The sequence below is a fragment of the Hordeum vulgare genome, chromosome 5H, assembly GCF_904849725.1.
Source record: "Hordeum vulgare subsp. vulgare chromosome 5H, MorexV3_pseudomolecules_assembly, whole genome shotgun sequence".
Taxonomy (NCBI): domain Eukaryota; kingdom Viridiplantae; phylum Streptophyta; class Magnoliopsida; order Poales; family Poaceae; genus Hordeum; species Hordeum vulgare.
In genome coordinates, this window is record NC_058522.1 from 28,913,781 (window position 1) to 28,927,782 (window position 14,002).

The following is a 14,002-nucleotide window of genomic DNA, read 5'->3' on the forward strand; positions in this document are numbered from 1 at the left end:
TGGCGCGAGGTGGTGATCGGTATGGTGGTAGGATCCCGCGCGTCCGCAGGGAAGGTTGGGACCGGGAGAAATCCCTGTCTGCCTGGCCGACATCGATGCGGTGGTGCCTGAGGGTGTCTTCGGACCTTCGTAAAGGGCATCGGGGGCTACCCTTTCCTTCTCCTCGCCGAGTACTGGGGGAAACCCTTGGCAACAACATCGTCATCGTTGCTTCCCTTCTTGGAGGTGTTGATTGGTACCAGTGCTTCAGAGTCTAGGAGCTTGGTGGGAGGTCTTCGATGGGCGCAACATCCGCAAGGCTTCTCCGTTTTTGTTGATTCGCGGTTGTCGACATTTGTTTCTTTTGTATTTTTCTCTCGTTTCTTTTGGACATGATTGTCCTGTTTCCACGCCAGCACCTATCGTTGGTTGTATCGGTGTTGGTTGCTTTCTAGTACAAAACGGGGAAAACCCTTTTTCTTCAAATCCATATCTACAACAGTTTACTTGTAATTTTAACAACAACAACAACAACAAAGCCTTTAGTTCCAAAAAAATAGGGTAGGCAAGAGCTAAAATCCATAAGATCTCGCAACCACCTCATTGTTTTGAGGTACAGATAACAAGTTACATGCACCTGTGTCCATGGCTAGTTATTTGGTCTTTTAAGTTCCATCATAAAAGTGGCTGAGTTTTAACTCTAACTCGTTAAGTCTATCATAACCCTTTTTTAATCCGGGTTTAAGACCGGCTATGGCGAGGCAACATAGGTGGAGTTTTTTTACATCCGATCCCAGCAAATGAATAATCATTAGGTCCTTTTTTTCGATAAGACATGCAAAGAGACTTGACAACTGTCCTTCTCAATGAATCTTTGAAAGATAAATATTATGATTAATCTTCTTTTTTGCCATCTATTTCCTTCGTCTCAAATTAAGTGACTTAATTTTATATTAACTTTATTAGAACACATGAAGTATCGTCCTTGTACTTGTACTAAATCAGAGACATTTAAAGAACCGTTTCCCACCCGCGCGCCGATCGGACCGACGCGTTGGTCACCCCCTAGCGCGCGGGCCTTGCAACATTTTTCCCAGCCGCGCGTTTCTTCGGTCAATGGATGCAACATTTTTCGTCTAAAAATGTTGCAACCTGCATTATTTTTGCTGCAAGCGTTTTTTACTATATTTTGTCTCAGTAAAAAAAGTTGCATATAAATTTGGTTGCAACTCTAGTTCGTCGGATTTTTTGTTACAATCGATGTTTTTTACCTTTTGCTACAACGGCATCATGTTTTGCTGCAACCGTTTACTAAAAAGTTGCATACACGTCATGTAAATTTTTGTTACAACCGGCGTTTGGCTTTTGCTACCACGTATCATCAACTTCGTTTTTTTGCTACGATCACGTAGATATTTTTTTTGCTATAATTTTTGTTTTTTGTTGCAACCGTTGAAAAGTTTGCTGCATGACATCGAAATTTTGCTGCATAGGAAGAAAAATGTTGCATGCGGATTCAACGGTACGGACGATGCGGGGTTGGTGGATCCTGCTGCCCGCGCGCGGCCGGCCGAAAATCTGGGCCGGCGCGCTGGGCAGATTACCCCCGGTCATTTAACGGTAGGAGCATTTTCTTTAGTTAATCACTGTGTTATTGCACTTCTTAAAACAAACTCGGCATTGGCAGGGTCTTTGGTAGAAAAAAAGCAAACAAACCGCGCGCCCTCCCAAGCCTTCAACCCCACCACCTCCCCCCACTCCCTCTCTCCTTCCAACGAAGCAGTAAAACAAAGCCGTAAAGCAATCGGCGGCGGGGTTCCGGTGGTGCCCGCGCCGCCTCTCCCCGGCGCGCCTCCCGCATCCCCAGCCCCACCGAATCGAAGCGGAATAGAACAACTCCGCCACCACCTGTGCCTGCCACCGCGCGCCCACTTGACGAATTTCCTATCCCCCCCACCGGATTCGAATCGGCGCGGAGCTCGTGCTCCTGCGCCCGCACCCCCGCCGCGCGCGCGCACAGGTCCAAACCCAACCCAACCCTACCCCCACCACCATCCCCACCAGATCCGGAGATCCCGCGCGAATCGGCCCCCACCTCCGCGCCCACAATGGCGGGCCTAGTCGCGCCACCCTGACTGATCCCCCGATCCGCCCCGCCGCCCGCCGATGGACTCCGCCCGGAGCTGGCTGCAGAAGCTGCACAAGGACAGGGCCAGGCCGGGCACGTCGCCGCCCGGCGCCGAGATGGCCGGGGACGACGACGACGACGACGCCGTGCTCTCCAGCGCCACCAGGCAGAAGGTGGAGGCCGCCAAGCAGTGCATCGAGAACCACTACAAGGCGCAGATGAGGTCGCTCCAGGAGCGCAAGGAGAGGTCAGTACCTCGCTCCCTCACCTCCCTGCCCGTTCCCGCGGATCACGCGGCCTCCTCTGGTGGATCGCCTGCTGCATTCCGGCGTTGAATTGGCAATGCGCGTGAGCTGGGCTTCATCCCCGGGTGTCCCGGTGAGGAGGTACCAGATCAGTAGGCAGCAGCCTCGAACCCGGTGTCCTGTGTGGGCACTCGTGATCACTGTCTCTCTTTCAAGCTGGCTGCGTCATGGTGGAATTATGCTGACTTCAGTTCACAATGGCGGATGTGTGTGAGTTGGGTTGGGATCCCGTGGGTGTCCTGATGCAGCAGCATCAGATCAGCAACCATGAACTGGCACCCTGTTTAGTCGATCCGTTGCGCCTTCCATTAGTTTGTCATGATCTGTGTCGAAGGCTCTTCTAAGCTGGCTGCGTCATGGTGGCGTCGTGCTACTGACTTCGCAACTCGCAGACTAGCCGTTGCGGTTGACAATTGAATGCCGTACTGGCGTTACCGTTCTAGTGTATGCGCCTGGTGCTTATGATGCAGATATCTAATTTTGGATGTGCTGCATGGCATGTGACCGCCGCCGCCGCCTAATTTTGGACGATAGGTGTATTCTTGCTATTCTATGGCTGTGCATTTAGTTTATGTGCTCCCTTGGTGGTAGCATAACATTGCTAGGATTCTGGTGGGACAATGATTAAAAAATGTGGGATAACTAAAGATAGCGCCGCACTGCATGGCATTGCAGAAGTTGATATGCATGGCTGTAGTTCTGTTTAGTAAAGTGGCGCGTTACTTGGAGCAAGATAGGGTGGAAGCTGGTAATGGCGAAGCACTTCCTTTTTTGGACCAAAATTTAATGCGCCGATTGACCTAATCGTTGCTGGTGTGCTCTACAACAGAGTTTACATAAGTGCTCTATAATAATAAGGTTACCATAAGTGATACCGGTAAATCAATGTCCATGTACTAGGCTTAATTGGACCAAGAAACATTCAGAATAAATATTACTCCCTCTGTAAAGAAATATAAGAGTGTTTGGATCACTACTTTAATGACCTAAATGCTCTTATATTTCTTTACGGAGGGAGTACTGTATATATACGCAAAGACTCTGCGTCAAGATAAAGCTGCACTGCATAGCAACACAGAAGTTGGTGTGTATAGCTGTAGTGCTATGGAGTAAAAATAGGGTTGAAGTAGGCAAGGTAGGTGTGCCACTTAGACCAAAATAGTGTGGAAGCTGGTAAATGGTTCATCACCTCCTGTTTTGGACGAAAATCTGGTACGCTGATTGACCTAATTGCTGTTGGTGTGTTCTACAACAAAGTTTACACACGTGTTCTGTAATAATTGCATGTATTAATTGAACTATGAAGCATTCAATATAAATGTTGCTGTATATATGTCTTAATTGTTCTTTCACACAATGCCTATACAAGCTATTGTACTTGATGAAAGCAATGCGTTATGATACTGTCAATTTTAGGAACCAGGCTCAAAGTTGGTAAAGGAAGATGGCATGCAACAGAAAATCTCTAGCGTAAAGCGCACAAAGGCTGTTCACAGAAGCTTTATTGCCATAGTTTGGGCTTGTATGCATTTATTCTCTTGTGACCTGCTGGCGAAACCGCTTTATATTGGTTTTGTGTCTAAGTTTGGTTTGCATGCCATTGAGTGTTTGTTCTTGACTTCTTGTTTCGTGCCATCCATCACTGCATCTTAATATGTAGTTATGTTGTAGGCGTTGGATGCTGGAGAAGAAGCTTGCTGATGCTGATGTATCTGAAGAGGAGCAAAACAGTATCCTGAAGGATTTAGAGAAAAAGGAGACAGAATACATGCGCCTAAGGAGGCACAAAATGGGCGTTGATGATTTTGAATTGCTGACCATTATTGGGAGAGGTGCTTTTGGGGAGGTGATAAAGGCTCTTTTCTATTTCTCGAGGAAATCTTTGTTTGCTGTACTTTGCTACTGCTTACCTCTGCTTTGTACTGATATTCTACAGGTGAGACTTTGTAGAGAAAAAGCTACATCCAATGTATATGCAATGAAAAAGCTCAAGAAGTCTGAAATGTTACGAAGAGGCCAGGTACTTCATGTTTGCTTACTGAGTATTAAATCAGGTTTTGTCGCAAAATGTTCTATTTTCTAACGTGTTATTTCTAGGTTGAGCATGTGAGAGCTGAAAGGAACCTCCTCGCAGAAGTTGACAGTGCTTATATAGTTAAGCTCTACTGCTCATTCCAAGATGATGAGTTTCTGTACCTTGTTATGGAGTACCTTCCTGGTGGTGACATGATGACTCTGCTCATGCGCAAGGATACACTTACAGAGGATGAGTCTTCGTTTTATGTTGCAGAAACAATACTAGCAATCGAATCCATTCACAAGCATAACTATATTCATAGGTAATAGATTAACACCATAAACTGTATAGTAACTGCAACTTGCAACTAACTCTTTCTTACATCTTTTCAGGGATATCAAGCCTGACAATTTATTGTTAGATCGAACTGGCCATCTGAAGCTTTCAGATTTCGGCCTATGCAAGCCTCTAGACAGTAGCAGCTTTCCAAATCTCACTGAACTTGACAGTGCAGCGGGAAATATCACCAATCCATCGGCAGATGGTGATAAGCCATTAAGTAGCACTGCTGTTCCCAGGCGAACACAACAGGAACAACTATTGCATTGGCAGAAGAATCGCCGAATGTTGGTAAGTTATATACTTGCATGAATGTAGAAACATTCCACTTATAACTTGTGTGGTGGTTACTGTAACTCAAACGTTGACTAAGAGTACTGTCCAGTAGACTAATACATTGGTTCCTGCCATCTAGCCATGTGCTGCTTAATTCGTATGCATCCCCTAGTAGGGAGTTCTAGGTCCAATATTTTGCACATGAACATTTCTTGCAGAATAGTAAGCATCCCATTCAATGCGGCTATAATAAGTCAAGAATTTCCAGGCGTTCTCAACGTGAAACATACTGCATGAGTGATGAAAAACCATTCGAAGATTTTAATGCATATTTTTCATTTGAACCTGTGGCATTACACGGTGAAAATTTTATACAGCCTAACATGGAAATGAATTTCTCCAATGTGTTCCATTAGCATATGAAATATATTTAAATGATAGAATGTTTAAACGAAGTTTCTAAGCAGACAATAAAGTGGCCATTTGTTTAACACCCAATAGCTGATGTGTCTTAACTGTCTGTGCGCCACCATTGCTCTGGCTCTGTAATATTTTACATGATATCACTGCCTTGGCTCTGCATTCATTTATATATGTTGTTTCCTGGAATTTCAGGCTTATTCAACTGTCGGTACACCTGATTACATTGCTCCGGAAGTCCTATTGAAGAAAGGATATGGAATGGAATGTGACTGGTTAGTTTTGTTCTTCTTAACTTGTGCAATGCATGTCTAAATTATGATGTTTTCTTTCTCACATTTACATTTTATAGGTGGTCACTTGGGGCCATTATGTATGAGATGCTTGTGGGTTACCCACCATTTTATTCTGAAGATCCAATGTCAACATGTAGGAAGGTAAATTTGAATGGTGGTTTTACATCAATTATGGTGCCAGGCACTTCCATAAGAATCGTGCTTTGGTATGTGAATTCTTGTTACCACTGAGTGGGCCCAATTGTGCAGATTGTAAATTGGAGGAGCCATCTTAAATTTCCTGAAGAGGCCAGACTTTCGCCAGAAGCTAAAGATCTAATTAATAAGCTATTATGTAATGTGGATCAGAGACTTGGGATGAAAGGAGCACATGAGATAAAGGTGAAAATCGTTCAGATTAATTGTTTCTACTTTGAGTTTTGAATTTTTAGTCATTCATCATCCTTCCTACAGGCTCATCCATGGTTTAGAAGTGTTGAATGGGAAAAGTTATATCAGATGGAAGCAGCTTTCATACCTGAAGTTATTGATGAGTTGGACACCCAAAATTTTGAGAACTTTGAGGAGGTGAGTTATTATTCTCAGGCTACTTAGGCTAGCATGTAGTTCTCAAGTAGTTACCCCGATAGGTTATCAGCATGAGCAACTGAGATCAGTTAGGGGCAGCATAGAGCAGAGCAAATAGAGGATTTACTTTAGGATTTATGGTGTGGGTTTATGCTTCCTGTTTAGCTTATATTATGAAGAAAATGTACTTTGAGGTGGCCAGAAATGGTACACTGGCCGGTGCAATAGTATTATCTAAGTTCTTGTATTCTGTTCTATTCAATGTGTGCTGACTGTTGTGCATCTGGTGTTTGTTCCAGACCGCGCCTTCCATGCAAACTTCATCAAAGGCAGGTCCTTGGAGAAAGGTACTTATTACAAAGATCAATGGAATGCATATCATTTTGGTGTTCTGCGTTGTCAGAAGACCTTCAGACCATTTTTAGTGCATGTTTTCGTTGAAATGTTACTGCACTTAGCATTAAATTTTGATCCCTTCAGAGCATTTCCTAGGTCCTGAGCCAATGTTCTTTCATGCAGATGCTTTCTTCCAAGGACATGAATTTTGTTGGTTACACTTACAAGAACTTTGAAATAGTGAACGATCCTGAACTTCCAGGAATAGGTTGGATATATTTCCTTTCCTGCTCACCTGTTTCTCACCGTGTTCCTCGCAAAGAGTGGCTTGGACATATTTTTTAGCACAATACATAACTCGTGATTTTCTTGTCTGGCTTTGCAGCTGAATTAAAGAAGAAGAATAACAAGCCAAAACGACCAACCATCAAATCATTATTTGGTAATTTTTCCGGGTCCTTACTCTCGGAAGATATTGGGTCTGTCATTGTCACTAATATTTATGCTTCATCCACTGACATCTGTACAGAGTGTGCCGAAAGTGACGATCAACCTGAAAGCAGTTTTTTGGGCCTATTGCCGCCACCGCTAGAGTTGCCTGAGAGCCCCTCACCCCACTCCAGCATCTCCTCCGAAGATTCCCAAGCACAGCATAGATAACAGGTGTGTGTTTTCTGGTACCCGTCTCCTGTAAACGAAAACAGAAAAGCGCCCACAGAATCTGGTCCTTTGCATATGGATGGACGGCAGTCTGCTGCTGAAGCGGCTATTTTGAAGGGCAAATCTTAAGAGTATCTATAGGTCCCCAGAATTTGCTTTCGAACAAGCCGTTTGAGGTGCTCCAAGTGATTTTGTATGTTGGAGCACACATCCTGTACATTGTTACCTCATTTTCTCATTTCCTTCCCGACGAATCCAAGATCCTGAGCAGGTTTGGTCGACATACAGAGAGCCAGGCTATCTGTTGTAAATTCATGGATGGATGGATGGATCCTGTGCAGGGACGGGGTTCGTTTCTTTCGCTGGAACATGTCATGCTATGCTGCCAGGTTTTTTTGGGCGCAGAAATCTGCATTCCCGCATTCCAGTCGTGAGATTTGCGACAACGTAAAGAAGTTAAGTTCCGAGGAACGAGCAACTTTGTACCACCAAGGATACCCTGTAAAAGAATGTTCACTTTGCCGTCTATATAGCTATAAACTGTTCTCGAGTCCATATCCGCAGCAACGTTTTCATGTGGATGCACTGCTAACGCATGCATGGTTATGCATGTCCTTGAGCAGCAAGAGTGGCTTGTGTACCTGAAAGGAAATCCGGTCGCTTGGAGCAGAAAGAACTGCTTTTACGCGATCATCGTCTGCGCTATCTTTGGGTTTCTTAGCAACCACGCTTAGCCCTTAATTAATTGCCACTAAACACACGCTGCACTACTAATTAGTGACCAACAACTCGATCCACTCAGCAGCGCATCAAATGTTCGATGCAGGTCAAGGCCTACCTACATGTGCACTCCCATCAACAACTAGGCCAACCCCCATGCAATGCAAGTGCGGTGAGAGCACTGATGGGCTACCTCACTTGCCTGCCCCCCCGCGACGTGCCACCCTCCCCTCCCTCTGCACCTAATTAACCTCGCTCGCTCTCGATCGGCCCGCAGATCCTCCACTTCCCAGTGCGTGCGTGCGCGCGCGCGTGCATGGGATGGACAGGCTGAGGAGCGTGGTGCTGCGCAGGTGCAAGAGCCTGTCGCGGGCGGGGAGCAGGCGGTCCTCCTCCTCCTCCTCCAGCTCCTACAGCAACCTCCGCTCCATGTCCGCCAGGGACGACGTCGTAGCCGGAGAGGACGGCGAGGCGGCGTCGGCGGTGGTGTTCGTGGGCGGCTCGCGCCGGCGGTACGTCATCAGCGCCAGGCACCTCCGCCACCCGCTCATCGCCGCGCTCATCGACGACGCCGACGACGCCGCCGGCGGCGGCGACGCGAGGGGTGGCAAGGCCAAGGAGCCGGTGGTGGCCGTGAGGTGCGAGGTCGTGCTGTTCGACCACCTGCTGTGGATGCTCGACAACGCCGCCGACCTCCGCGCCGGCGGCGAGGACGACGCCGTCAGGGAGCTCGCCCAGCTCTACGCCACGCGCTAGCCCAGCTGCGATCGACTCGTCTCGTCGGTTGCTATACACTGTAGTACGTACGTACGTACGATCGACCACGCCGCATGAACCATTCCTGACGGATTTGATTGATTCTTTTTGTGTCTTCTTCCTTGCGCGAGATCTAAGATTCTCGGGCGCCAATGGGAAGATATGTATACTTGGGTTCGTTCCTATAGGCAGGCAGGGGCTGCTTTCATAGCTAATGGCTTTGTATCTGTTCTAGCTAACCAGCTAATTAAGCTGGGGGTTTGAAATGTCTACATTTGCATTTAGTCTTGTGTCGTGGCCATCTAAAGCGTATGTAAAGAGGTCGTGCTGCCTAAAGTAAGTTGCTGTGTATTATACTTCCATTTCATCTCTCATGACATGTGATCGGTTTATATGCGTAAAGAGAAAAAAATGTGTATACTTCTTTTGTGTAAAGAAATGTGGCCTCTTAGGTTAATTTCAGTAAAAGAAAAAGGACCCTGCAAAAAAGAAAAATCAGTAAAAGAGAAGATGCGGAGGCCACGAAGTTCGATCGCACCGGCGATCGAACAATAATCTCTGCCAACTCAAAGACAATATGTCTTAGATATATATTTGATGTATATGTATTTAATAGCTTAGGATTTGTAACCGTCTCATACCTTGTCTTTAGGATAGACTTCTTTCCTTCAAGTGTGTATTCTTATATGTACTTGTTCATGGGCTTCAATACAACATCCACCATATTTCGTACCAATCCATTTATTCCCTTCTAACATGGTATCAGTCTAACCGGTTCGAACTCTAGCCACCGTTGCCGCTTCCGCTTTGCGCCGCCCCAGGGACGGTCGGCCTCCCTGACCGTCTCCGGGAGCCGCGTCGCCCGTACCTAGGATTCGTCCGTCGGTCGTGTTGACCGATTGCTCTAGAGAATCTTTTCCTCGATCTTTTGATTTGAGTTTTCTCTCTCTCTCTCTTCAGTTGCTTTGATTGGCGTTTTCTGTTTAGTTTTTCGATCTAAGATTGGTTTACGTTGCCCACCACCGTCGTCGACAGCCGCGCGCCTCTATTCTCATAACTGTGCGAACCCAACCTCTTCTTCGACCTGGCGGCATCGTGTGACGCGGCGGCCCATCCCGGTCGTCGTTCGTGCGTCTGCCCGCCTGTCGCTCTACGTCGGCCTTCATCGCCCTCATCTGACCAGGATCCTGCATCGCCTCACCTCCACCTCGCTCGGTTGCATTTGTCCATCGGCCCTGACGTTGTGCCGCTTACGCGTGGCCTTGGTGGCTCCACCACCTCATCATCGACCGGCGACTCCGACCTTGCAAACAGCGAGATTGATCACCTAGTCACCGCTCCGCTCCATCTGTGCCGCGTGGCCTACCTAGCTAGTCGCTTGCACATGCCTCCACAGGTCATGTGAAGATCGTCCCATAGTACAATGCGCCCGTCCATCGATCGAGCATCGAGCTACTGCTGCGTCACCCCATCGGGCAGCAGCATTATGTCTACTACACAACTTTATTTTTTCTAGACCATGTTGGGCCTTCAAGCGTAGAATTTTGTAGGGCAGTAGTAATTTTCTCTCAAGTGTATGACCTAAGATTTATCAAACCGTGGGAGGTGTAGAATGAAGATGGTCTCTCTCAAACAACATGCAATCAAATACAAGAAATCTTTTGTGTCCTCAACACACCCAATACAATGGCGAATTGGATAGGTGCACTAGTTTGGCAAAGAGATGGTGATACAAATGTAGAATGGATAGTGGATATATGTTTTTGTAATATGAAAATATAAAAATAGCAAGGTAGCAAGTGGCAATCAACGAGCAAAATATTGTATAAATGCTTGAAAATAAGGACTAGGGTTCATACTTCAGTAGTACAATTTCTCAACAATGCTAACATAATAGAATTATATGATCGTCCCTCAATGTGCAACAAAAAATCACTCCAAAGTTCATATATAGCGGTGAACATAACATGAAATTGTTGTCCCCTATGCATAGATTACCCCATTGTCACCACGGGAATTCGCAAATTGAGTACCAAGACATACATCAAGCGATCTCAAATCCAACAATAATCTCTGCCAACTCAAAGACCATATGTCTTAGATATATATTTGGTGTAAATGTATTTAATAGTTTAGGATTTTTAACCCGTCTCCTACCTTATCTCTAGGAGAGACTTCTTTCCTTCAAGTGTGTATTCTTATATATACTTGTCTATGTGCCTCAATACAACATCCATCATATTTCGTACCAATCCATTTATTCCCCTCTAACATGGTATCAACCTAACCGGTCCAAACTCTAGCCACCACCGCCGCTTCCGCTCCGCACCGCCACCGGGGCGGTCGGCCTCCATGATCGCCGCCGGGGGCCGCGCCACCCGTACCTAGGGTTCGTCCGCCGGTCGTGTTTACCGGCTGCTCTAGAGAGTCTTTTCCTCGATCTTTTGATCCGAGTTCTCTCTCTCTCTCTCTCTCTCTCGCCAGTCGCTTTGATTGGTGTTTTCTGTTTTGGTTTTTCGATCTAAGATTGGTTTACGTCGCCCACAGCCGTCACGACATCCGCGCGCCTCTATTCCCACAACTGTGCGACTCCGACCTCTTCTTCGACCTGGCGGCCTCGTGTGACGCGGCGGCCCATCCCGGTTATCATTCGTGTGTCTGCCCGCCCGTCGCTCTACGTCGGCCGTCATCGCCCTCATTTGATCAAGATCCTGCATTGCCTCACCTCCACCTCGCTCGGTTGCATCTGTCCATCGGTCCTGACGTTGCGCCGCTCACGCATGGCCTTGGTGGCTCGACCACCTCATCATCGACCGGCGACTCCGACCTCGCGAGCAGCCAGATTGATCACCTGGTCACCGCTCCGCTCCATCTGCGTCGCGTGACCTACCTAGGCACCTAGCTAGTTGCTTGTCATGATATCCGCTGGTCATCGTTGATATCCGCTGCGACAGTGAGAAGGGCTCAACCACCTCCAGGGTTGTCTCCTTCTTCGACAAACATTTGCAAAGCTTATCATGGTGAGCATTTTTAATCTTTCTTTTCCTAGGGATGCAACTTAAGAGTTGATAAGTTATTATCTAACTGCAATGTTAACACTTCTGTCCTTTACTCAGCAGGACGTTCACATGACACTCTTATGGTTGATTTTGAGGAAGATGAGGCCGATGAAGAAGATATTGACTATGAAGAAGAAGAGCAAGATATTATGGCCGCAGATATCTTGGCGGCCCCTGCTTCTTCGGTGGCATCCTAGTCCGCCTTCAGCACAGGGAAGAGAGTCCTCTCAAGATTTTCGAAGTTGAATGGCCCCAACGACACTTGAAGCTCTTGTTTGCCTACAAGATTGGATAAGGGCCACAGGTAAAGCCATACGAGACGAGTTTTTTCTTTGTTTCTTATTAATGCTTCAATGCAAATTCATGAATCTTTTATTTTTGTTCTTCTGCAGCTAATACTCGGCGTAGCTTGGTTTCAGTTCATGACATTATACTAGATTTGCAAGGTATTTGACATGTCTTTGTCTTAGCGATCTATAATGATGTTTGCTAGATAAACATAATGAGAATGATAATAAGGATTGTCGTACTGATAACTGCATGTCTGCATATTAACAAGAGCTTAGTTGGTCTGGTGGTGATTGTGCTATGATACTGGTTTAAGGGCAGCTGCCGTGTTCGAATCCATGAAGAGCAGATAGATGGGGGGTTTTCCTTACAGTTTTTCTTTAAAGAAAAACAGTACTGTAGTTCGATTGCTCGTTCTAAATCATTACATCTATAACTGCAGCTGTTAGGCAAAATGCATGCAATACAAATCTGGAACACACACAGAGTATGGTAGAACATTTTCGCAAATTTGTACTTCAGATATTCTGGCAAGATGATTCAAATGTGAGGTGTCAAGATCTGCGTATTTTCATCTTCTACCACTACCCCTTTCCTCCCTAAATAACCCGACGATTAGCCTGACCAGACATCTCTTTTCATTTTCAGACATATTTGTACGAGAATGACCAGCAGCTTGTCCATCAGTCTTTGTTTTTAATTTCTGTTCATAAATTTGCACATAATTACTCTTGTAACATTTCCTTGTAAATACAGACAACGAGAACTGAAGCTTTTTGCGGCAATTGATTTTAACCTCCAGTAGATGATGAAGCAAAAAGATGTCAGCTTTCTATATAATCTGTTGAAGTTTCGAAATGTAATCACTGCTTTTTGAAAGATGTAGCTAGATGCTCATAAAACCTGTAATACAACAAATGTGATTGTTTTGTACTGAATGTGAAAAGAGTTGAAAATGGACTGATGCTTTCTTGGTAACTTCTATTTATTTTGTATTATCATACTTGTTTAGGTAATTATTATTTGTTATCTTATTATAATATCAGTTAGAAAATGTTCTCTATGTATACATAACTAAAAAACTATGAAACCATAGCTGACTTTTGGATTGATTCTCGTGTATCCAATGAACCAACAAAACCACATGATTTTGTTAGAATTGATCGACCCATGGCCCCTGAAATTGACTTTAAGGTCACGGGGCCAAGTCCAAGCCCAGTCCCGGACCGGCCTGTTCCTATCATGAGCCTCATGATAACCTTTTTGACGTGGATAATAGCGATTGTCACATCAGAAAGTAACACGAGCGAACGTTTGTTCGAGCAACGGAAAGGAATGAACAAGAGAATGTTTTTCGTTTGTTAAAAGAAGGAACAACTCTCAGAGCAACTTCAATGGGGCGACCCATTTCGTCCGACGCCGTGTGTTTGGATCCGTGTGGAGAAAAATGATGATCCAACGCGCGGACCCATTGTCAAAACGCGTCCGCTTTGCGTCCGCGTCGACTCATTTCCGTTTAAATTTGAGACTGAAATGTGTCGGCGCGGACGCGTGCACGTCCTTTCGGTATCCGCATGTGGCCGGCCTGGCCTACTTGTTACATAGCCACCCATCCACCTCTGTCTGCTTATTTAATTTGCTAGCTCACCCCCGCCCACCTCTCTTCTATTATTTTAATACCACAATGTTATTGCCCACTTGCTTTCCACTTGGTGCATGTGTCGATCCATTAAAAAATGGAACATGAACAGGTCAGTGGACAATCCAAACGAGCAAAAAATGAAAAAAAAACGTTGTTCTTTTAGGTGGCTCCATTGGAGTTGCGGCTGGAGCCGGCGATGCTGGAACCGGGGCTG

At 45.9% G+C, this 14,002-nt stretch overlaps 1 protein-coding gene across 2 annotated transcripts; it reads left to right on the forward strand.

The window, feature by feature from the left end:
* The first annotated feature begins 1,712 nt into the window (after positions 1-1,712).
* Positions 1,713-9,166, forward strand: LOC123452348 (serine/threonine-protein kinase tricornered-like). 2 transcript variants are annotated; one of them, XM_045128989.1, is made up of 16 exons: positions 1,713-2,354; positions 4,084-4,258; positions 4,349-4,432; positions 4,510-4,751; positions 4,822-5,059; positions 5,660-5,739; positions 5,817-5,901; positions 6,010-6,141; positions 6,214-6,327; positions 6,627-6,674; positions 6,847-6,931; positions 7,049-7,105; positions 7,441-7,454; positions 7,584-7,645; positions 7,695-7,783; positions 8,321-9,166. In XM_045128989.1, exons 1-16 carry the CDS (start codon positions 2,146-2,148, stop codon positions 8,797-8,799), a joined length of 2,193 nt encoding a protein of 730 aa, XP_044984924.1. In that variant the 5' UTR covers positions 1,713-2,145; the 3' UTR covers positions 8,800-9,166. The 2 variants fall into 2 exon arrangements, with proteins under 2 accessions (XP_044984924.1, XP_044984923.1); XM_045128988.1 differs by lacking the exon at positions 8,321-9,166 and having other exon boundaries at positions 7,193-7,878.
* The last annotated feature ends 4,836 nt before the right edge of the window (positions 9,167-14,002 follow it).